General features: G+C 35.2%; 1 protein-coding gene across 3 annotated transcripts in view; it reads right to left on the reverse strand.

Annotated features, from left to right (window-relative positions):
- LOC111627285 (B-cell lymphoma/leukemia 11A-like) overlaps nucleotides 1-23,488 on the reverse strand; it is an 80,639-nt gene that overhangs the window by 5,319 nt on the left and 51,832 nt on the right. Inside the window, exons 1-2 of one of the 3 annotated variants that reach the window (XM_023370865.1) lie at nucleotides 7,460-8,187; nucleotides 4,000-4,407 (exon numbers count right to left, since the gene is read on the reverse strand). The exons of 1 other annotated variant lie outside the window; for it this stretch is intronic. In XM_023370865.1, the coding sequence (XP_023226633.1) occupies nucleotides 4,000-4,407; nucleotides 7,460-7,466 (415 nt within the window). In that variant the 5' untranslated portion in view covers nucleotides 7,467-8,187. Of the gene's footprint in view, nucleotides 1-3,999; nucleotides 4,408-7,459; nucleotides 8,188-23,488 lie in introns of those variants that run through there. One more of the 3 variants, XM_023370859.1, reaches the window with a different exon arrangement.

Below are 23,488 nucleotides of genomic sequence, written 5' to 3' on the forward strand. Positions count from 1 at the left end.
TAGAAAGGCTGCACCTTTTCTTTTGTACAACTTAAATCGAATTCTTTCTTGTAGAGTCAAAGTGTCCCGAAGTCATTTGAATGTTTTTAAATGCACAAAAGTCATAACACTACTGTATATGCACCATTAATTTTGTTTGGAGTGCAAAAAGTAAGTGCATCTTTACCCCTATATCTTCAATCTTTGAAAGAAATTTAAGAGGTAATTCAAACACAACCAATTCATCAATCGCTCTCTGCTTTAGAGTTAAATCACTACTAACTAACCCTTTAATTCGCAGTTAACTAGGAGTTAAATTAGAGTCAAAACATCCTCCAAAATTAGATTAATTTATATTTAACTATTCCTTTGAACACGGTTAAATCAGAATCAATTAGTCCTCCTATTCGGTATTAAATCACAGTCAAATAAACCTCTGACAGAGTTGAATCAGAGTCAATTAATCCTCTGATTCAATTTTAAATCAAAAGGTGTAGGGTTTGGTGTGTTAAAATAATAAAAATACCGTCAAAAATACGAACACAATAATGAATTGCCTTTCTTTATTTCACGCATCGTAATTAGAACTTTTGAACTGTCTGTTTGTCTGTCCAATTCCGTATCAAAGTACGACCCGCTTTTCAACTATAAAATCACACAAACGAATTCAAATACTTAAAACATTACCCTTACTTCTCATTAACCCCCTTTCGTAGTTTATTTTCTAAACCCAATTAGTGAATTAACTAGACTAAATTAAGATTAATTCCTCAAAGATTTATTTTATCATTTTTTAGAGACAAAAATCAGTTTGGAGAACGATCCACACTGCGAGTAGAGAGACGTATGAAGTAAAGCAATTACAACAACACGGCATAAATCACTTAATAAAAGAAACTTTATCACTTCACACGGATTAAATACACGATCTTAGTTGGAGAAGAAGGAGGATATATATATAAAAAAAAGGGACAAGAGAAAGCTGGTTGAGATTAATTCGTCTTTCTGCCCTTCCTCCCCGGCAAGTTTGGCCAGATAATTGAAGATACGTGACCGTAATGGAAACCAGAAACGTGATACGTGGATTACGCCTCCCATTTAACCCTTTACTTTCTATACCCTCTTCCGCCCTTGCTGTAAATATGTTTAAGGTTAGATCCTTCGTCTACAAACGTCTCCTTCCCCCCTCTTTTTTTTCTCTCTTTCTGTCTGGTTTCGCTTCTCAAATATTCGCTTATGTTTACTTTTTAACCCTCAACTCACGTCACCTTACGCAATTCGAATCATTAAGGCTATTAAGGTAAATATAATTAACGATAAAGTACTTAATTCTAATTAATTTCTCATGCTATTACATGATTTTGATCCTTTATTGTAATCGAATTAACGATTCTTTTCTGTTTCGATCACTACTTGACTTAGTTTATCGTAATTACACAAGGCCACGTGCGATTCGGTGTTTCCTATGTGTTTTATATAAAGGTTAAAGGTGAGTGAGTGGTTTATTTGATAAATAAGAACCTTCTTTTACGTAAATTTAGAGCAAAGATGCGAAAAATTCCCACCTCTCCATTCTGGATCCTTCTCTTAGTTAACAGTAACTATACAAGGCCACACATACAAGTGTATCTTCGTACGGTGTATACACGGTTTGTTTGATAAACAAGAGCCTTTATATGCATAAATTTAGCGTAAAAATGATAAAATTTCCTAACAACCAACCCCACTTACAACCCTTTTCTTAGTCTACGGTGAGTAATTAAACGAGGCCACACACGATTCAGTTTTTCGTGTGTGCATTCTATAAATTACAACAGGTGCATAAACGATTTACCTGATATATAAGAACCTTCTTCTGCTTAAATTTAGCGTACAGATTTGAAAAATTCTAACAATCACCCCTTTCAGGACCCCTTTCTTAGTTAACATTAAGTAATTAGGCAAAACCATACACACGCACACACTCACAAACACAGACAAACGTTTCGGTGTTTCGTATGTGTCTTCTACGAATGATAACAGGTGCATAGATCGTTTACACGATAAAATCCTTCTTTTCTACAAATTTAAAGTTTCGTAAAAATTGGAAAAATGCCGAACAAATTAGGTTTCAATCGTCCCTTTCCTGGCCTTTTTCTCAGTAATTAAACAAGGCCACATACGCGAGTCGTGCTTTCGTATGTGCCTACCGCCAACGTTAACAGGTGCATAAATCGTTTATTTGATAAATAAGAGCCTACTTGTGCATAAATTTAGCGTAAATGCAAGATAAAAATACGAAAAATGCGAAAAATGGCGGGTGTAATTTTCGAATGAAGCGTACTTATTAGTTGTAAAATCGATAAAATCGCATCGCCAGAAACCCCAAAAATGATGAAGCAAGGCATTTAGCGATGCTCTTTATAACTCTATTAAGCGTGTAATTTAACCTGGAATGAAGAGGCAAAAGAGGAGGAGGAGGAGGAGAGAAAAAACAACTAATGCATTAAAATTGTAAAGGTAAAATCATCTTACGTCATTAAGTAGATCGAAAACTATCATCAACTGTAACGAATTTCGCAAGATGAATGCACTCTTTCCCTCCTCCATTTTGCTTTATCGCAATGTCCACCAGACAACTAAATTAAATTCGATTTGGGGATTTCGGTCTCCATCTCGCCTTTGTTGAACCCAAAGGAGAGAGGGAGGTCACGACACCTTCGACACAGTCTAATGACGTAAAATACTTTACACTTTGACACTACGAAAGAAGTCAGTGACCTCTTGCAGAGAACCAGACGAAGGTATTTTTTTTTTTCTTCTTCACCCGTATGACGTCTGCTATTGTTAAACTTTGACCAAAATCAACTCTTTGATTGCCAGCTTTAAGTTTGAACCGATCGGATCATCAATCGTTCTAAAGGTGATCACCCTTCTTGGTTCCAGGTTCAGAATTTGGAACTAAGAGGTTTAATGTTCCTTAAACGAAAGAAATTCATTTAATTATCTTCAAGAGCATTCTTCTTGAAGCACTCTAGTGTCTCCTTATATATATAGGCCTATATATCGTTATGCAAATCTGGAATTTCCATAGAAGCATACCATACATAAATAAATTGTCGTTAGAATGTTATTAAGTTTAGGGTACTCTAAGTATTGATTTCTAGTAAAGAGAGCAAGTTCTTCTAAATTTAATCAAAGCAAATCTCTAAGCATTAGTTAGAATTAGTGCCATAGCAGCATAAAGAAGCAAAGCGTGGAGTATAGTATTTGAAAACATTGATGAAAAATCACTACAAAGTTGTCCGCTCCAAAATTACGTCATTAAGGAAGTCCCGAGGGGCAACTTGTGAAGGGAATGTTCCCTGAGGGATGTAACTTTTTCTCTAATGGACCCAACACGAAATAGTCTTAATCTTTCAAGAGTACCAATGGAGAGATCCTCCTGTATTTTTTTTTCTGAACAACTTTCTTGGTGTGTATAACTATATAACACTTGGCGATTTATAGAGGTAAAGCAAGCGTGTAAAGATGACCCAAATGTTAGACTGCAAGGCCCATTAGTTACGCGGCGACGAGCTAAAGGTGAATAAAAATTGCCCCCATGATGGACATTGGGACCGAAAAGTGACGTTTTGATAGTTAGTTAAGGGCTCTTCTGAGAAATTTGGGGCACGAATCGCGTCTTGCAAAGGGGATAGAAATCGTCTTGCGTCCTCGCCCTTCTAGGTTAAAACTGTAACAAGGATTTTGATGTAAGAGATAGAAATGAATATATTATGACCCTTGCAGAATAATTTTTAGTTACATAAAGAACACCCTTAAAGACCATGTCCTTTCTGAGGGTTGAAAGTATGTAAAGTACGGGTTTGGCTCTAACTAGAAGATAGTAAGTTTTGTGGGGGGAAGTCTTGCTGCTCAAAAGTTCAGCGGAGCTTCAGGCATTTCCAAAAATTTATAAAGAAATATCAAAAAATATGAAAGATTGCGTGATGATTTTTTTGGTGTGAAAAAGGAGGACAATGAAGATATTTTGCTCACCTGAATTCGTCATGGTGGCGGGTGGTGTCGCCGATTCCACCCCATCTTTCGACACCGACGACTTTGGTGACGTGTCCTCTTTACCTCCACCATTTTCGCGTAAACTAGCCGATGCGGGCGACCTGGCCCCATCTTCTTCACCATCCCTTGCAGCGGCCGAAGATGGCCTAGGCATATTCTTATCCTTCTTTGATATCGGTGCCGATATACTTGGCCTTCGACTCCTGACCACTTCTTGGACACCTGAGCCTTCGTTGTCGTTCTCGTAATCGGAGTCATCGTACAGAAGGTAGTTCTCTTTGTTACACGTTTGCACTTTGTGCTGGATAAAGCGGACGATGTCCGATAAAGGGAAATCTTTCTGACACACTCCGCATATTAGGGTGTCTTGGACCAGGTCCGTGTCGGCTGAAAGAGACAGAGGGAGGCACACAGATCAGTATCGTTGCCTTAACAACCCCACTCGATTTTTCAAAAATAATTCTACACTTTAAACTAGCCTCCCGTAATTAATTTCTTAACTTCCACCCCTTTTTAAAACGAGCTTCGATATAACGATAATCATCTATCGCAGCCCCTTTTTAAACGAGAATGTATCTTAAGAATGGACCAACTTTCGGGGATATAAACACGGATACAATTAATATAAAAGATTATAAAATGCCCAAGGGTTCTATATATATTATACATATACACGCTTAAAAAACACAGCAAATAATTAGTCATTTTTTAAAGGGAGGTATCGTATGCAAAACACAAGCTTTAGTAAGTAAGAAAAATTAAAATTTTAAAACAGGCGCGCGGTGTTAAGAAAAAATAAATGTGTTAACAATTCAGTTCATGAAGTGGTTTAAGATAGCAAGGAAAGGGAGGGAGGAAGGGAGGGAGGGAAGGAAAAAAAACAAGAAGCAGAGTTATTGGCAAAGATAAAGATCTTACTAAAAGGAGATAAATATAAAGAGACTGTTCAATCCGAGCTTAGAGGGGAACCCCCTAACACCAACCGCATAATCAGGGGTTAGAGTGACTCCTCATTCATTTCGCATTATGCTAATATCCGTGTGTTTACATACATATTTATTTCCTACATTAAACAGGCACAGATAATGCCACATGGCCTATTGTACATGGCAGTTTTTCAGGTTGGAGCGATCGAAGGTGCTCTTCCTCTATTAACATCTTCTCGTCTTTTAACATCCTTTCTTTCTCTCCTCATATTATTTACAGTTCTCCCATTGATCCTTATGAATTGGTCTGACGTCAAACAAGGTCGTCAACTTTAGCTCTTTATTAGTTTAAAGTTCATTAAACTAATTTAGTTATGTATGTATATATATATATTGTAGATGATGAATTCAAATATCGATAATTTCGTGATTAAAATTATAAAGAAATCTAATTAATTTGTGACAAGAAACGAAGGAGGAAAGGAGAAAAAAAGGGGCAAGAAAAATCTCTAACAAACCGTGAAAATTGCTCATTAAAATCCAAATTTTCAATTTGAAATTTGCTTCGGGTTGTCAAAAACTATTTAAAACCACAAAGACGTTTTCCATCCTCATTCGAAAAAGTAAATATTCACGTTTAGTGTAGATTTTTTCGTATTTCTTTTTTTCTTCCACCCCAACTTATGCTGCTCTTTAAAGGTTTCAGCGGTTTATTTGGCGAACACGACTTCGGGGTAAAGATACCGATACGTTCTCTTCCCCTCTTACACTTCCGGAGTGTCGTAATCGCATTTTGGCATTCTCCAAACAAGTGCAACACCATTCGACCCCCCATCCCAATCCTCCCAGCTCGGTGTTATCTCCTTCTTTGTTATATAGCAGTGCATGCAAGAAGATTACGTATTCAATATTCGTCATACAGGATCTCCATTACAAAGAAGTGTTTCGAACAATTCGGCGCCATGTTACGACTTTATAGTATAATAGCTTTTCCTATAAGATCGAGGCATAGTTTGTGATGTTGCAGTCAGGTATTCGGACCTTTACGGATGTCGTAAAACCATTTTACTGTCCTCGTTTCTCTGGTGTAAGAAACTAAATCGAACAATGCCTCATCTTTTTATAGCATCTTACCTTTTTCGGCTCCGTAGCTATAATTGTTAATCTATAGTATAAACCCGTTAAGCGCTCCTAATTATGTCGACGACTCTTGCACCACGTCTTTTACGATGCATAACTTATTATTGGCCTCATTACGCCAAGAATAACTTTAAAATGTAGTAAATAAAGCTAAGAGGGATGTGCGGAATCCATTTCTTTGTTTACAGGAAGACCCGGTTTGCTAGCTAAATTATAGCAATTGGTGCAGCGCTGGAGCATCAAATTGAACTCGATGACCCTGTCGCGCGTCTGCGGCTCCACTGTCCCTGTTTAAGAGTTGCCGAATGCATTGAACGTGTTGCGTAAGCAACGTTTTCGATGATCCGTGGGATAAAAGTGATGTAACCAATGCTATGTGCAATCCCTCTGAAAGCCCTTACGTTTCCGAGTAGTTCTGTAATGGTTAAGCTCATCAGGTTACCTCAGAACAATATCCAGCCAGGAATCGGTGGTTCCCCGAGCGCTATGGTGCAAGAGTGTCGTAGGAAAGAGAAAAAAAAGACAAAAAACGGAGCAGTCAATAAGTCTGGGAGGGGAGGGAAGGTGTAATTACTCGAGATGGGAGGAGAAGAGGGTAATCAATATTACTGTCTGGAGGGAGGAGAGAGGGACGAGGGAGAAAGGTTTCGCGACGACTTTCATTAAATTTACAGAAACGACTTGGAAGCAATGATCCTTGCAGGGAGTGTATGGACGAAAGATTCTCCGGTAATGGACGATCGGGACATAAAGGTAACGTTAACACAGACTCTCTCAGTTATGATAGGTCCAAGAGAGGAAGAACGACCGGACCTCCTCCATTTGATCTCCTTTTATCTTTAATACATTTTCTATAATCATTAATTTAAACAATTTCTATAAAAGATGTCGCACTCTGCTACAGATTTACTCACAAACATCTCTCTCCATGCTGACCATATTAAGAAAAATATCATTTTTTACAACTATACGTTTTCTGCAAGTGACTCCATCTAGCGGTTCGTAATTTCATTTATGACATTTTTTAAGTACCCCCTCATTCCGATAAGTTCTTAGTGTAACGAAGTAATATAATAAAAAAATTTCAAATTAAATAAGTAAAACACGGTATTAAATATTAGAAAAATTAATTTTTAGCAAAATATTTGCTTAGAAAATGCATCCAAGTTGCATAGAAAGATTATTTTGAACATATGGAAGGGGCCAAAGCAATTAAAACTAAGTGCAGCACGCGAATTTTTAACGTACAAATACAAAAGATTCGCTTGTCATCCCTCTTTACGGATCCAAAAACACAACAGAAATTTAAGAAAAAAATGAAAAGCATCTCGAAGCAGATTCAAAACATCAAAAAAAAAAAAGTCTAGTGATACCTGTCATAGCGGACAGCCGAAAGGTGGTAGTAGTAGAAAGTCCACACGAGTGCACCCAGTTAACAAAAAACACGACTGTAAGCAACTGCAGTATCCAGCAAAGTGACCACACTCGAACTTTAACCTCTTATCCACAATATCCAGGATATTCTGGTAGGATGACCTCTCGTTTCCCGGGTCATTCTCGCCTAGCCCAAGGCGCCTGCTGTAGAGCTCCGACTGACAGCGCAGAACCAAGACACATGCACACACCATATACACACAATTAGTTGTAGCAGGTCTGGGCCCAAGAAAACCAGTTTAGCTGGGACTAGCCGGACTAGTCCACGCCTTCTCCATGCCATTCACTGTTTCGCCACTGGATGATCGCAGACGGAATGAGGGAGAAGCAAAAAAAAAGGGGGGGAGAGAAAGATAGTAGTCGCGAGGAGTCATCGTAAACAGGGCACGAATGAATACGCGAAGGACGAAGATTTTTAAGGAAATTTATCACTAATTTTATAATTATTTCTAAATTAACACTTGTGGAATGTTTATTTACATTTTGCACGTGTTTAATTTTCAAAAACGTGCTTCGTACGTGTGCCACATCCCCGAATATTTGAGGTTTTGTTGCACCTTACGCTTACATAATGTATAATGGAGTATATAAGATAGAGCGCAACGTAGATAAAATTTAAAAATTTTAATTATTTTTTTATAACTTTCTCTTTAAAAATTTTAATTTAAACATAAAAATGTTTTGTTTATTTTATTTTATTTTTTAATTTTTATAATTTTCCTCTAAACTTTTACAAAAAAAATACAATTTTGTACGAAAATCGAATTTATTTTTCCTTCAAGATTTTTTATTTTATTTTATGGATTTATTTTAAATTTTCTTAAATTAATTTTTTTTTTTAATGCTTTAAAACTCCAAAAATTTCATTCTTTACACTTACTTTTTTATCAATTTTCAAATTTTTAAATGAGTTCTTAGTTTTTAAAATGAAATTTAAACGTAATTTTTTAGAATATTTTAAGTATTTTTTTTAGATTGTCTTTGAAGTTTCGTTTAACACTTTACACCCCTCGTCCTTACATTTATTACGTTTTAACGACTGTAAAAACAATTTTTCCAATTAATTAATGCTAAGCAGCATCTAAAAAAACACTTCTAAAAACACCCGACATACTTTTAAAGAGGAATTTTTTTAGAAAGAAAGAAGAGGAGCCATTTGTTTTCAGTTTTGTTCCTACGAAATTTAATGAAAAGTAAAGGTTTAAAATGCCATAAAATAACTTTGAAAAGAAAGCAAAACTATTCTAAAAAACAAAAAAAATCCCAAAACTTAATCTACTTATTAAAGATCAAGTAAAGTGAGTTGAAAGTTTTAATATACTTTATTTTATTTTTGAAAAATTCAACTACTAAAACAATATATAAATGTATAAAAGATATTTTTAGAAAATTTAACAATTAAATTTGTTTTTTTGGAATTTTTCTTTAAAGACACGAGCAGGTGTTCTTAATGGTACTTTAGTTCCTATTAGTGCAAGTCAGCAGCAATAAATTCTCAACGACTACCAATATTGTGGGAGTTGTTCATGGATTCTTGTTACCAATATTGTGAGGTTCGTGGATCTTACTACGACATAGTGGTGTTCATGAATTCGTACTATCAATATTGTGAGGTTTACAGACTCATACTACCAATATTGTGAGGTTGACAAATTCGTACTACCAATATTGTGAAGTTAAAATTTTAAGGGTTGGTGAATTTTACTACCAATATTTTAAGGGGTTGTTTGTGGATTCTTATTACCAATCTTAAGGGAGCTGTTTGTGGCTTGTTATTACTACTAAACAGTAGAAAAGTGTAACAATCGCTATTGTTACTTTCTTATGTATAGGCACGTAAATGTTTACAGTTCTACCCTTTGTATACTTCAAACTCTTGGTTTTGTGTCCTAAATTGTTTCATTGTTTCAATCTTTAACCTTAGGCTAGAAAAGGGAACAATTTTACTTCGGCTTTCTTCTATACTTCTAAGAAAACATAAAAGATAGTGGATATACTGTAAAGAAAATGAAATTCTTTTCTTTCTTCTATGACTTTTCGGAAACAAAGTGAATATGTAAAATGAATTTTTCGCTTTCTTATCTTTTATTTTAGTTCGTCCATCTTTTAAAAAAAAAATGTATATATAAAATTTTTATATTTTATTTGTCTTTTAGATGTTAAATTTTATTTTTAATAAATTTTATTAATTATTTTTCGAAATTTTGATGTTTGCAACCGTTCAGGATCAAAAATTTCTCATTATATACAATAATAAAACAGAGGTAAGTGAAAAAAATGTGGATTTTCAACTAACACACACGTTAAAACCTCTTAACAGGGGAACTGACAATGCATTCCACTTCGATCCACGTCCTTGCAACTGAGAATTTAAGAGTTATATTTTAATTACCTTATTAATAAGGTCAAAGATATAGCAACAAGAGGACATCTTTTAAGTGTTTCGCACGGTTATAACTAACGATCAGAGAGTTCTTTCACACCAAGGGCAGGTTGTGGGCCCTTCAATGACTGGTCTGTTTGTCGGCGCCGTGCAGAGGGTAACGTCTGGCAAGTCAAAGACTGCCCGGGGTCACTTTGATCGCCAGAGTGACCAGCAATGATTCTATAGAGGGGGAGAAGCAACAAACACAAAATACACTACAATCATCATTTTGGGTGGGGACAGCTGTGTACCAACGTTTTTAGGTAACATCTGTGTAGGTTTGGGTTTGTTATGTAGGCTGTTTGCGACCTTTTTTACTTGTTATGATACGCCAGAGAACAAAATGTAACGGTCAGAAAGAGGGAAAACATTAGCAAAATGAACAGAAAACACTAATACTCAACACATTTTAGATACTAAGAAATGGGGGAAAATGAAGCAAGACGTTTGCAACAAGTTATGGAGCGTCAAAAGATAATAACAATAATTGTTTTCTTTGAAATATTCGCCTTGTTTTTCTAAAATTAGATAAACTTAATGTATTTTTTTGTTTTTTTTTTTGTTTTTTGCTAGTTTACCCGACAAAATAGCGAAATAATAGAGGTGTGCAACTATACTTATCGACGATAATCTGTTCAAAAGGTGGAGAATTCCTCATTTCACATAAGGACGTCGACCCAATGACACAAATATTTACAATATTCTGGCTATATAAGATTTTCTGATGTGAAAAATATATAAATAATGTATATATAAAAGGTGGACAACGTCATATCCGGGGTAAAACGGAACGGCCACAAATAAAGACGTGACGGTTGAGTGGAAACGACAAGAAACATTTTATCTTACACAATTCGCTCTTTGGAGAAGTTAAGTGTACTTTTGAAATCAAAAAATAAAGTTTGAAGCAGTTAGGAGGAGGTGAAAATCGTTTTTAATTAACTTGAGCAACGTATTGGAATTGTAGTCTTCAATCAGTGAACCAATTCCCTTTTGGTCATTGATAGTTTTCAGACTGTTCTTTCGGGAGACAAAAGTTGGTTTCCAATCTGCTAACAACCTTGCTAACGACACCCATGTGACCAAAGAGGACCAGAAGTGTCCGTGTGTCGTTTCGGAGTTTCTCAAAACGCCCATCCGGTAGGCGGAGTCACATGACCATTCCTATACAATTTACTCCCTCCGCACCCCCCGAATAAATGAATCTATAGAAAAAAATGATAAAGGGGGGTTATTTTTACAATTGTCGACAACCTAGTTACGTACGTGAAGATCTCTTATTTTTATAGTGTGTTAGTTTGTCAATATTTCAAATTAACTACCCAACAACACCTTAACGTATACGACACGCAAACTCTAGATTTACAACTTCCCTTCTTCTTTAGTGGGCTACTATACGGTAGTGACGTCATGACGAAGTCTTAAATCCACCCCAGGCTGTGGGCGTGACGAAGAAGCTCACGTTTTGATCACGGAAGTCTAGAATGCTTTAGCAGGAAATCGAATTCCGCCTTCTAATTGCGATATTGCCGCTATTAATGTTAATTAAGAATTATGACCCCTTATTTTTAGGGAATTATGCAAATTGATTTGATCGAAATTTTTCTTCGTTTAACCTAAATTCTTCTAACCTATTTTTTTTCTCTTCCTCTTTATCGATTTAAAGCAGCCTTCCAACAAGGATCTCCGCATCTTTTAAGTAAGAGAGATAGAAAGAAATACTAAATTAGCATGATCCTACTGAATTTCGGGGGATTTGGTGGCAAATTTTTCAAACACGTTGACATAGAAGCATGTATTTTAAAAAGAATTTTCGTAAATCAATGGAAGTAGGACCAAATTTGATTAAGAAGTGGTTCATTTCTTCAATATCCGACAGACACGAAGAGTTTCGTGTGCCTCCTTTTGAAAAAATTTAACACAAAAGTCGAATGGGGATTTGGCCATTGTCAAAATTCTTGCAGACGTTACGAAACAACAATTTGCACTCCGGGTAGGGTATCGACTATTAGGGATAAATAACCATTTTAAGTGCTCCTTCGCCTATTTTTTATGGGCGTACAACGGACTTGGCACGAGTACGCCCAAGTGTTGGAGCGTGGCAGTAGTTTTCGTTCCTAACAGCTCTTCCGTTTATTACTGCACCACCCCCCATACGCAGGTGTACATACAACAGTTGGTGTATGTCCACACACAAGGACATTGATCTCGAGTCCCATGATAGACAATGGAGACGATTATATCTGTGAGAAGTGTGCTTAATCTGTTTTATGCGGCTATTGTAGTGTTTAAAGGACAACAATAGCGCATTTCTAAAAGGTTCGGCTTCATCACTTGCTAATTTTAACAATATTTTTTGTGTGTTTCGATTCAATGTTTTGACATCTTTGGCAAAGGATTCGTCACTTAAAAATCCATCAATGTTCTTCCCTGTTTTAAAAAAGATGATCGATAAGAAATTACTTTAATTCGACGAAGACGAAGAAGGGCGTAAATTTCATTATTAAATTTGCTGACAATTTATAGAAATTAAGCTTGAATTGGTGCCCGAAAGATAGAGAAAAAAATCCAGGAAGAAGAGGAAAGAAATGATATTAGGGAGTGGAACATGGATGAAGACATTTATCGACATATAAGGTAAAACAGGAAGCTAAAATAATAGAAAAGAAAAGAGATTTTAAAATAAAGAAATATAAGGAAAATTCTTGGATGGAAATATATATATATTTTCCTGTGTAGAATTTTGTCCGATTTCTCAATGCAATCAAGTGTGTGTGTCAAATTGACCATAGATCCAGGATCGGCCGGGACGTTGCTGTTGGAGCGAATCATTGCTGTTGTTCATAACCATGAGATTAGCAAGAAAGCCCTCTTACAGGATAAGAATAAAGGCCTACATTCACGGTTTGTTGCTTTATTTTTACACTTACAAAAATAGGAATTCTTTTCTGTGTATGCGTATACATTAAGAACATGGTTTAGTTTAGAGGTTCTTCGAGGTAGGTCGAACGTTACGCAATGTAAAAATTTCGACACGAAGAAGTAAAGTGAGAGGATTTCCGCGATTACTATACACTAGATAGAAGAAGTGATGTCTCTTGTAGACGGCTGGTACAAGTCGTACACCCTAATTACAGTCAAGTCCAACGAGAGTTGAAGACACGCAACGTGCAGCACGCGATCACCTTGTGTTTTCTTTAGTGTCCGGGTTGCTTCAGGATGAAGAGAAAAAAAAGACAATAACCTATTGTACTTTCTATATGATAGGAAGAACCTGCATAGTAGAATTAAAAGGATGTAAAACAATGACGAGTCGAGGTGATAAGCTAAAGTTGCTGTGTATTATTCGAATTTGTTAAGGCCACGTTGTAGATTTTTTGGGGGTGAAGTAAACATTGGGTGGAGATGATCTGAACTGACCTCTTGCCACCTGTACTTCATCACCCGTTGGGTGTTTATTGAGGACGCGGTGAATGCCTCGAGTCAGAATTGGCAGACTGTGACGAAGTATGACGAACAGTTGTTACTTGGCATATCCTGCATTCAATCATATCTATAGTACAGTCTATTTAACCCGCGTTACGCGCACGTACTGCAAGACACGCAAATTAAGAGATTAAAATTCTGCACAGGGTAAAGAAACGAGAAAAAAAAATAAAAAATTGGTGCACTCTTCGGAGAAAGGAAGACAGTGCCTATAGGGAATCATTACCCCTGATAGCCAGGTCGGCCTCAGTGAGGTGTGGCACTTGGAGGACCGCTTCACGCATGGGAGGGGAGGTAGAGGCATGCGAATATAACCTTTCGTAATTACGAGACCTGGGGAGAGTCCTATCACGTGATTGCTGTCCTCTATACTGATGTCTAGCCATCACTCCACCTTGGAGTGGTCACTGATGACGCTCTACCCCCAAGACAGATGGTGGATTGTATAATTGCTTCGATAGAGAGAAAAAAAATGTCTTCAATTCAGGTTTTAAAGTGGCACGGCCCTATTAATTACAAGAAAAAGATTCCTTTGTGATCGGTCCAACTTAAATAAATTAAGCTTTAAGATGTTATTATCGGGTCGTATCCACTGGAAGAATGGAATATTCAATGATTAAACAGGTAAACTTGTATAAATAAAATTAAATCCGAAATATTATACTTTATTTCTGTGTCTGAAACCTTCTACCTCTTTAACTTGACCATTAAAATATGCGGAAATCCAGTAATCCCAATGGAAGAAAGCAAAGCTCCTGTTACAAAAGTTATTAGCAGAATTGTAAAAATGTAAATTTGAATAGAGAAAAACCTTATTTTTGCTTTAAAAAAAAGAGGAAGAGGGAGAAAAAAAGGTTTAGGTACTCTTTCTACCTGTCTATCACGAAACGTGGCAGAGAACAATGCATTGCAATCCAGCTTCAAGTTGACAAAGAAAAGCTTAATTTAACCCTTAGATTCGGTATTTTTTGCTTCTTTTCTTTTGGTTTCTTTTCATTTCTACAATTTTTTTTCTCTTCTTCTTTTTTTACTTTTCCAAGAGAGATACGGAAAGGTCCACGGATCCGGAATCGAAAGTCCAACTACGCGTGAAAATCCAATTTATTTCGCGACACATTATTAATTTCCTGACTGGAGGGGTAAAAGAAGCGGGGGATAGACACAGCAAAAGTAGTGGAGTCATGCGCAACTATCGTTCAATAACCCGAACAACACCGGACCCCATTGGTCACTACATAGGAAACGCCCATTCTACCTCATTGGTTACTTAAACCCTTCTAAAAACCAATAATTTTCCAAAATATCAATTTTTGAAATTTGAATTTTCCAACGCGTGTATATATAGGCTATATATCTATAAAATTGATTTTTCTATTTACGAAAAACAAACATAACAAAATAGGAATGGCTTAATAAGAGAAAGGAAGAGAAGAGGAGGAGGAGGTAGAAGAAGTAGAGGGGAAAAAATCGATTTTATGTAAATGCCAGGAGAATCTCAAAATTTAACGATCGCGTGCCGATTTGTAAAAGGTACATAATACGAGCTAACTTTAAAAAAATCGAATTAAATTTAAATTCGGGAATAAAGATCAACACGTTTACCAACGATTTACTTAAAAACTTCATTAAATTTAATTAATTTCATTATAAAATCCTATAATATTCATTAAAATCGTATAATATACGTTAAAAGCTCGGAAAATGGTAGCGATTGAGTGTATGACGTTTAAATAAATTTATAGCTCTTCTACCTTCTTCTATTTGTAGAAAAATAAAGTAAATTTAGTACGTTGGAAGCAATTTTATTTTGGTTTGAACGTTGCTCTCTCTATATCTTTGTGTATAAGAGTAAGAAGAGTAAATTGTCCTTTAGAAGTGCTCACAGGATTCTGTAATAGACAGTGACGGAAGTTAAGGAAACTAAGATTGGCAAAGTATTTTCTGTCAGGAATCATGCATAAACAATGGACATTTTAAATTGGAGTGACTCCTTGCTATGTTCCTCAAGGGTTACATTCAGAAAAGTAGAGAAGACAACTTAACTGGAGTCGTTTCACCAACGGGACCAAAGGGTACCATACAACTCAGAAAAACACTCGACTCTTTACTACGTCATAATCTTATACAAATCGAAAATAGAGCATTAATTCTTGAAAATCTCAATTCCTCAGGATTTGCAATTTATCAATCCTGAGGAAATTCATTGTTACACACTAAAAAAATACACCAAAATTAATTAACTGTTCGGTACTTTTTAAAGTCTCTACAGGGTTTTTTAATGATCTCTTGAGACCTTGAAGCAACAGAATCTCATTTGTATCCTGATATCACACAGGGCCCCATAACGTAGATTATTCTATAAGTGGAGGACGGTGTAGGACTTTTAATGAATAAATTATCATTTGGATAAAGTTTTGATACAAATTCAACCACTTTTATTTTTAAAATAATGATTAATTAGTACAGAATATTCAATTGGATTTTTTATTAATTTGTATCGATTTTTTCACAATTTTTATCATTTATAATACAGTGATTTATATAGTTTAACTCTTAAGGAGTAATTAGGGATGTAAAATGAATAAGAAGATAAAGTCTTTGATAATCTATGATGCCATTTTGTATATAATTTACAGTAAAATCTGCATAGGGAAAGTCATAATTGAGCAATTAAGAGAGAATAAGTTGTTTTTATGCTATTATTATGCAAGTTTGTACGGTAAAATTAATAGAGAAACAAGGAAAAATCTGTAAAAATAAAAAAAATAAGGAAAACAACAAAGAATATTATTAAAGAATTAATTAAAAAGCAAAAATTGATAAGAATATATACTATTTTTCTATACGTAACATTTAAAGCGTATGTATACAAATGCCTGCATAAAATGAAAGTCAACAAGAAAATAATCATTGTAAGATTTGAAGATTTGTAAAGCCTTCACTTCCTGTAGACGAAGTTAGTCTTTCCTGCATTACCAAAGTTAAGATAATTGGAATAAAATTGTTCGAAAAGTTGAAATTTTCAAGAAATTCCATTAAATAAAACTAGAAAAGAGTAAAAGTACAATTGTAGTACGCGAAATAATCATAAAGTCAGATTTACTGCTTTAAACAATTGCTAGATGCAGTTGTATTCACGGAGTAGTTTTCTTGCTAAACGACGACTGAAACATTGCTTTCCACTCATTAATTCATATTCAAACAGTTATATACTTCAGTAAATGAGACAATTAACAACAGTCCCCTTCGAAAATTATGATTCATTATGTCGAGATTGGTTTTGAAATTTCTTTGCATTAAAAATAATGGATTTAATTATATTAAACAACTATTCGATTTAATAAAAGTGAAGTTTTTGACACACATCCTTATTAACGACTAATTGCTTTAGTATCGATTGTTTTCTGAGATTCTTTGATTGATTGGATGCTCCTACAGCATCGCTCCTTAAGAAAGCACTTCATTATTTTTATTCTTTGCAAGAAACAAAGGAGAACAAATTATCCTTTTCTTAATGGAGATGTTTGCAAAATAGTTTTCCTCCCTTTTTTTCTGCTTTGCTTTTAAGTGCGAAGTGTCATTAATTCAACTATATTATGCAATAGCGGAAGTTTAGCAATAAATCTATTCTTTTCCTGATAAATACTCCTTACTTCTACCGTTTTAACACGTTTTTCTTTATACAAATTTCTCGTCTTTACGAATTTTACAACTACGAGATTATACAAAGAGCCCATAGGGTTTATTCTTCCTTGTCTACTATTTATAAGATCTGTAACGTGTGTACTTAATCCATACTGTTGCTACGGTTCTCATCAATGTAGTGTCGTGAAGGTGATGTATAAGTTCTTCCTCTACGAAATTTAGTGGTGTTTATGCACTCTAGAATTATGTAGTCTTTACATATGTCTCTAACTCATCCTTAGTTGTTCGCTCATTGTCTTTATAGTTTCACTGATGCTGTAGATCTGATTAATGTAGATAAAATAAGGTATGGAAGAATTCTACAACTAAGAGATTGCTGTACTTATATACAACCTATGGAGTTAAGACAGGTGCCTAACACTTTCTTAAATTCGCTTTATAAATCTTCACTTGTACATTATATTTTCGTGTATGTCATTTTACCAGGGTGATATATTCTGACGTATATAAGCTTGGAACGGTTTACACAATTGAAATTTACGTAAGGTTAATTCGTACTTTAAGACCTCGAGCTGTAATCAATTTTTATATAGTTACAACTCGATATGTTTAGATATAAGTAGATGGAAAGGACCTAAATGCAGGCGATTTACATAGAAGATAATAGCTGTCAATCACTCCTAAGAAGATACACGTTAATCTCATTCAATAGGAAATTTATAAAGCGTAAAAATACAAAAGAAAATCATCAATGCAAATTTAAAATGCTGATATCAAATTACAGATGCTGCGTGTGATCAGTAATACATAAAGTAAACAAGATAATTAGAATGATTTCCCCCAATTAAGTTGGATGTTTAGATTTTCCTTTGGATTATAATAAACCAATACAAAATGACAAGTAATTAGATTGTTTATAAAGCTAAACAAATGGTCCGGTGAATAACGTTTCCTTATTAAGAATGACAAGTTCGGTGATGAGTGATTCTTGAAAGCCATCGCTTTCTACACAAGTGGATTAAATAAATTCAGTTATGGAAGGGACACAATGAGAAGATGGAAATTTGCTCTTGGGGGAATTAAATTCTCTTCTCGAAAATCATAATTTTCTCTTATTTGGTTTGTCTCTATAAAATTACGACCGAAGCATCTTCATTTATCAGCGCAGAGAAGATGCGGATCACGTTGGATTTTAAGTGACTAAACTATTGATTTTCGCCTTACTCTTTGCATATAATTCTTAAAAAAAAAACATATTTATTTCAAGATACGCGTGTAAGAGTAACCCGAATATAAGAAAATTTAATAATGTAACGTCTTAACCCATACGTTTCTTAATCGTGTTTGCGAATAGAAAGATTCTAAAAAAACATACGAGTGGCAGAGTTAAAATTCTTTACAAGTTTGATTTCTTAGAAAATTCACATTCGTTCTCAAAAATAATTAAATGGTAGAGTAGTAAAACAAAAAAGGGCAACTACTTATCTATGGTTTATTATACATAGACGTGATCAATCAAAGCAATTAAGTAGGAGCCTGTTATCTTCGTGACATCGTGCTGTCACCTAATCAGGTAAATATGCTGATCTCTTTCCTTTAGCTCTCTTATTTAATGTACAGATCGATAGATTTTTTTTTAAAGAAGAGAGGATTTTAGAAACCTCTAAAAAATTTGGTTCGGGTTAGATTAATTCCAGACGACACAATAATCCCCACACCATAAGGGAGTATCTAAATATGGAAGAGGTAGAAAACAATGCTTATTTTTAATATAATTGCTGGTATATATTGTTGTTACCATTGTTTGAACGAAGGTAACAAAAATAGAAGCGATTTTTAAATCTCTAAACACAAATCGAACGTTTCCCACCCCCTTCCTTTAAGGGTACATTATTCACTTGGCTGTAATAAAATTAGTTGTGTTCACGAGCTCTAATGTTTGTGATTAAGTAAGATTTACGAGATCCTCAGTTAAGTATGTAACTTAGAGAAAGGGGGGAAAGAACGGGTGAAGACTCGAACATGTAAGATCATTCTAATTGACATGGTAAATTAAGATATGAGCCAAGTTAGGAAAGTTATTCTTAAATTGAAAAATTAAAGAAAAAAAGAAAATAATAATAATAAAAAAGATATATATGTACCCGCGAAAAGACGAATTTACTTTCGATTAATTTGAAAAGCATACCTTTCAATTTACTTCACCCCCCACCTTAACAATTCTCGTTAGAAGCTCCTACTCCTGATACACTTTGTAAGAGCATTGCGTTATCTTTCTTCATTAACGGAGTAAGCCGGATCGTGGTCCAAGGGGGTCTGCAAAGGGGGGAACGAAGAAGGAAAGAACTGCGTGTATAAATTCCCGAACGATGAAAGGGAATCGTCATTTTTCATGCGACGTAGTTCTCCATGGTAGGAACCGACGAAGCGTGCTTACCGGACATCCATCATCTGTGGACCAGCCACAATCTCCTCAAGGGGGGCCACAGGGGGTTCAAAGTTTGGTTTTATCTACCTCTCCCTTTTCCCTGCACGAATTAGTGAATGGCCACGGAGTATTGTCATACTACATGTCAGGAGTCAAACCTTTCTCCGAGTACCTATACAAAAATCAGTATCACCTCCTCTCTACTTTCGATATTAAATCGAATTCTATTTTATTTCTTGTGCCCATTGCAAAGGGCACAAAACTGATTTTTTTCATGATTCTGAAAGCCCTTCGACGGTATTCAAACCTTTTAAGTTTATCACCATTAATGAACGATCCCCAGAAGAGTTGTTGGAGTGAGATGATGGGCACACGCTGCAACTTTTAAGATATTAATGGTTCCAGTTTATAAATATAAATTACTCCCTTTAAAATATAAAATAATTTAATCCGTTCGTGTGCCGATTCGCTTTATTAAACACGGTTTAGAAAGAAAGAAATCCTCCCTAATCGTCTGTACCTCATCATTTTCACAAAATGGTACTTACTTTTAATGAGTTGCAAAGTTTGCCAAGCAAGAGGACCTCCTTAAGAATATTATAAGAGGTATATAATTCTCGGGTGTATGCAAGGGTTGTGCCCATCTATTCATTCGAGAATTCGGCGTGTCCTCCATACAAGCTTTGTGCTTTGGTCCCCATGTGCCAAAAGCAGTAATTACTAGCATTAAGAAAGATGTAAACGGATATAAAGAAAATAATAATAAAAGGGATGAATTAATTATTGTGATGTCCTACATACAAGATCCTTCATCAAGAAGTTGGTCCCCACATAAAGTTTCGTGTGCCCAAAAAATAATTACTAAAAATTATATAAAGGAGTATATAAAATCCCATAAATGGGTTAGGCTCGACTTTGCACTCGTTAATTCTACAGTGTCCTCCATACAGAATCTCTATTTTGGTCCCCCAAGAAGTTCCATGTGCCAAAAAAAGTATGGATATGGTAATTTGAGGAGCAACGACGAAGAAATGTGCATGTTTTTGATGTAAACAGCTAAAAATAAATTCGTCTCTCTCTGCTTTATGAGAAAGAGTCCTATGTAAACAATACAAAAATATTCGTTAATAACCAACTCCTTTATTGTAATCCTTTCGTAAATGACATAGAATATTATCGACCTAGATTCTAAAACGTAAACACATGACAAGTTGTTGGAAAAAGTGCTGATGGTCTCCTTTAACAGATAAAAGTAGCCAGAATCGACATCATCCCTTCTTTAAATACGTCAACAACTCGTGTTAAAAAGATATTAAGAGACAGCTCACGAGTAACTTCTCACCAATATTTATATAAGAAGATATATTTAGAAAGGAGCAACTCTTCGCAACGCACTCCTATAGAACTGCAATTAGTTGACATCGCTTCCTCCAAAGTAGCAATTCCGTCGACAGTCTGTGCTACCGCATCAGTGACGTCACGAAACTCGGCACCGCGCCGTCTGCAAGGCATATTACGTCATGGCCAAGGTCTTTCGATAGAGTAGAAAGAATGCCTGTTTTTTTCCCTCCCTCTCGACTAGTAACAGCTTGCGGAAGTTAATCGACACGTTCTACTACTACTACTACTGTAACAACGATTATTTTAAAGAAGTAGAAGATAAGAAGATGCCCTAAATTATATATATATACCGTCTTAAGTGAGTTAAGACGTAAAAAAAGTGGAAGAGAACCTCATCTTTAAGACGCATTTAGCATAGGAGACAGAGTTTGCCCACACAACGCAACGTCTAGTTTGGTTCCTTCCCCGCTTGGCTAATTATAGTCGGATTCTGGCGTCCAACAAGCATGACCTTAAGAGGCAAGTAGCCAGGGCAGGAAGGGATAGCCAGATCCGTTTATTTTTAACACCAACGTGTCTAAGGTTACCTGACCTGAAGGGACATAACTAGCGAGATGACGCATCGCCCAATACTTTTCCTCTCATTTATATAATGTTAAATCTTTAAAAATTCACTTATTAAACCATAATTTTACCTCTTTATTTTTAATATATAAATATATATTTTACGGATTTCCCGTAGAGTTACGAGTAACTCTTACGTAACCAGAGATATTTTAGTTAATTCGCAATTAAGTTACGCTTTAATTAACTCTTTTAGACGGTTACGAATTTATTTTATTGACGTAATACTATCTGAATTTTAAGAAAATTCATTTTATTTTCTGGTAGGATTACGTCATAAAGTGTAAAAGTGACTTTGTTTGGAAGGAGCAGCTGTGACAGACATGGCACACTTCACCTGCGCTCAAAAGCCAGACTTGCAACAGCATTCTTTCATACGAAACTTATTCTTACCAAAGACAGACGAGTCCATGTCTCTGGAATCTTCAACAGTCATATATTTGGTAGGGGAGGGGAGGGAAGCGAGTGACAAATCGAGTGGTCCTTCTAGCTACTGGGAAAGACGAACGTAACTGAGACATCCTGGACGCAGTCCAAGAGTACAGATTTTTCTTGGGGATATTTTCGGACAGCCTGGGTCCGACTAGCTTGTGGTCTAGGCAACAGATAGATTCGACTTTCGTGTGTCTTTTTTTTCCTCGTGCCCTTCTTAGTTATTTGCCAACTTAACACCTTTCGAATGCCTATATTAGGCTTGAACTTCGTATACAGATAGGGGGTGTTAGATGATAATTAAATACACCCCCCTTATAAAATTAAATACGGTGAATGATGCAACGATAAGGTATACTTAGAACAATGGTTTAAACATAAGTAAGAGGTTTAACAGTTCTTAGAACGTTACGCAAATTAAGGAGTATCCGTAATAATGGGGAAGATACTTGGAATGGTGACTAACTATACACCAATAAAATATAAAAATTAGTTATAACATACAATTTTTTAAAAAATAATCAAATTCCATTATATAAAGTAATCTGTTTTGTGAACTTAGCAAGTATAAATTCAGAAAATTATAATTTTAAAAGATCACTATGTTTTATATATTTTAATATTTCATTGACATATATGCTGGCAAATAAGTCAACTTTTTAAGCCTGAAATTTGGCAGGATTTTACATTGGAAAAATACAACTGCAGTTATATAGTAGCAACTTTTTCAAAGTTTAAGAAGGTGTTTGTTAAGCATTTCTATTGTTAAATACAATCCCTGGTTTGGCACCAGCCTCGCACTCTGCCACAAAATATGAAAAAATAGACGTCAGATACTTAAATATAATTTATGATAATAGAAATAGGGTTTTAAGGAAAATAATTCATTAAATTCATAGGGGAGAACTCAGAACTGTATCTAAACTGTGTCTAGTCGTAAGGATTCGCATCTAAGAATAGTATAGGACTCGAAATATCTAAAAATATATGTGATCTATATAAGTTATCTAGGAATATATAGGATTTAGAATATCTAAGGATGCTTAGGACTTAGGATTGTATAAAAATATAAGTAGTCTAGAACGATATGAGGTCTGTAAGTGTAGGATTCTGACTTAAACACCTCTAGCTATAGTAATTTTAGTACGAAGAGCTGGATATGTAAAAGTGTAGGAAAATGGAGGAATGGGCTATCTAGAATACTAGAAACATATATAAAACAGGGGTTAAAGGTAAAATTAGGGATAAGGTAAAGACGTAAATAGCGTAGTGAGATTAAGAATTTAATCAAACAAAATGAAAGCATAATAAATTACAGGAATTGTAGAAGATATATAAAGGAATTTAAAGGAAAATTTCTCCTATCAAAACTGTACGAAATACGATAGCATTTTCCTGTGTTTAAGTATGTTAAATTACAATAAATCGAGAAGAGATTCGAGCAAAATGAAAGACGATAGCAATAGGAGGAGAAGGCAAAGAACTTCATTGATGATGTTTGCATTCGGGATTACGGGGGAAGATATTAATGACCAGGGTCAGCAAAGGATGGGTTTATGAATCTCGCTACACAAGAAACCATTGGAT

This window comes from Centruroides sculpturatus, unplaced genomic scaffold (assembly GCF_000671375.1).
Source record: "Centruroides sculpturatus isolate CEXI.00-Female unplaced genomic scaffold, Cexi_2.0 scaffold33, whole genome shotgun sequence".
NCBI lineage: Eukaryota > Metazoa > Arthropoda > Arachnida > Scorpiones > Buthidae > Centruroides > Centruroides sculpturatus.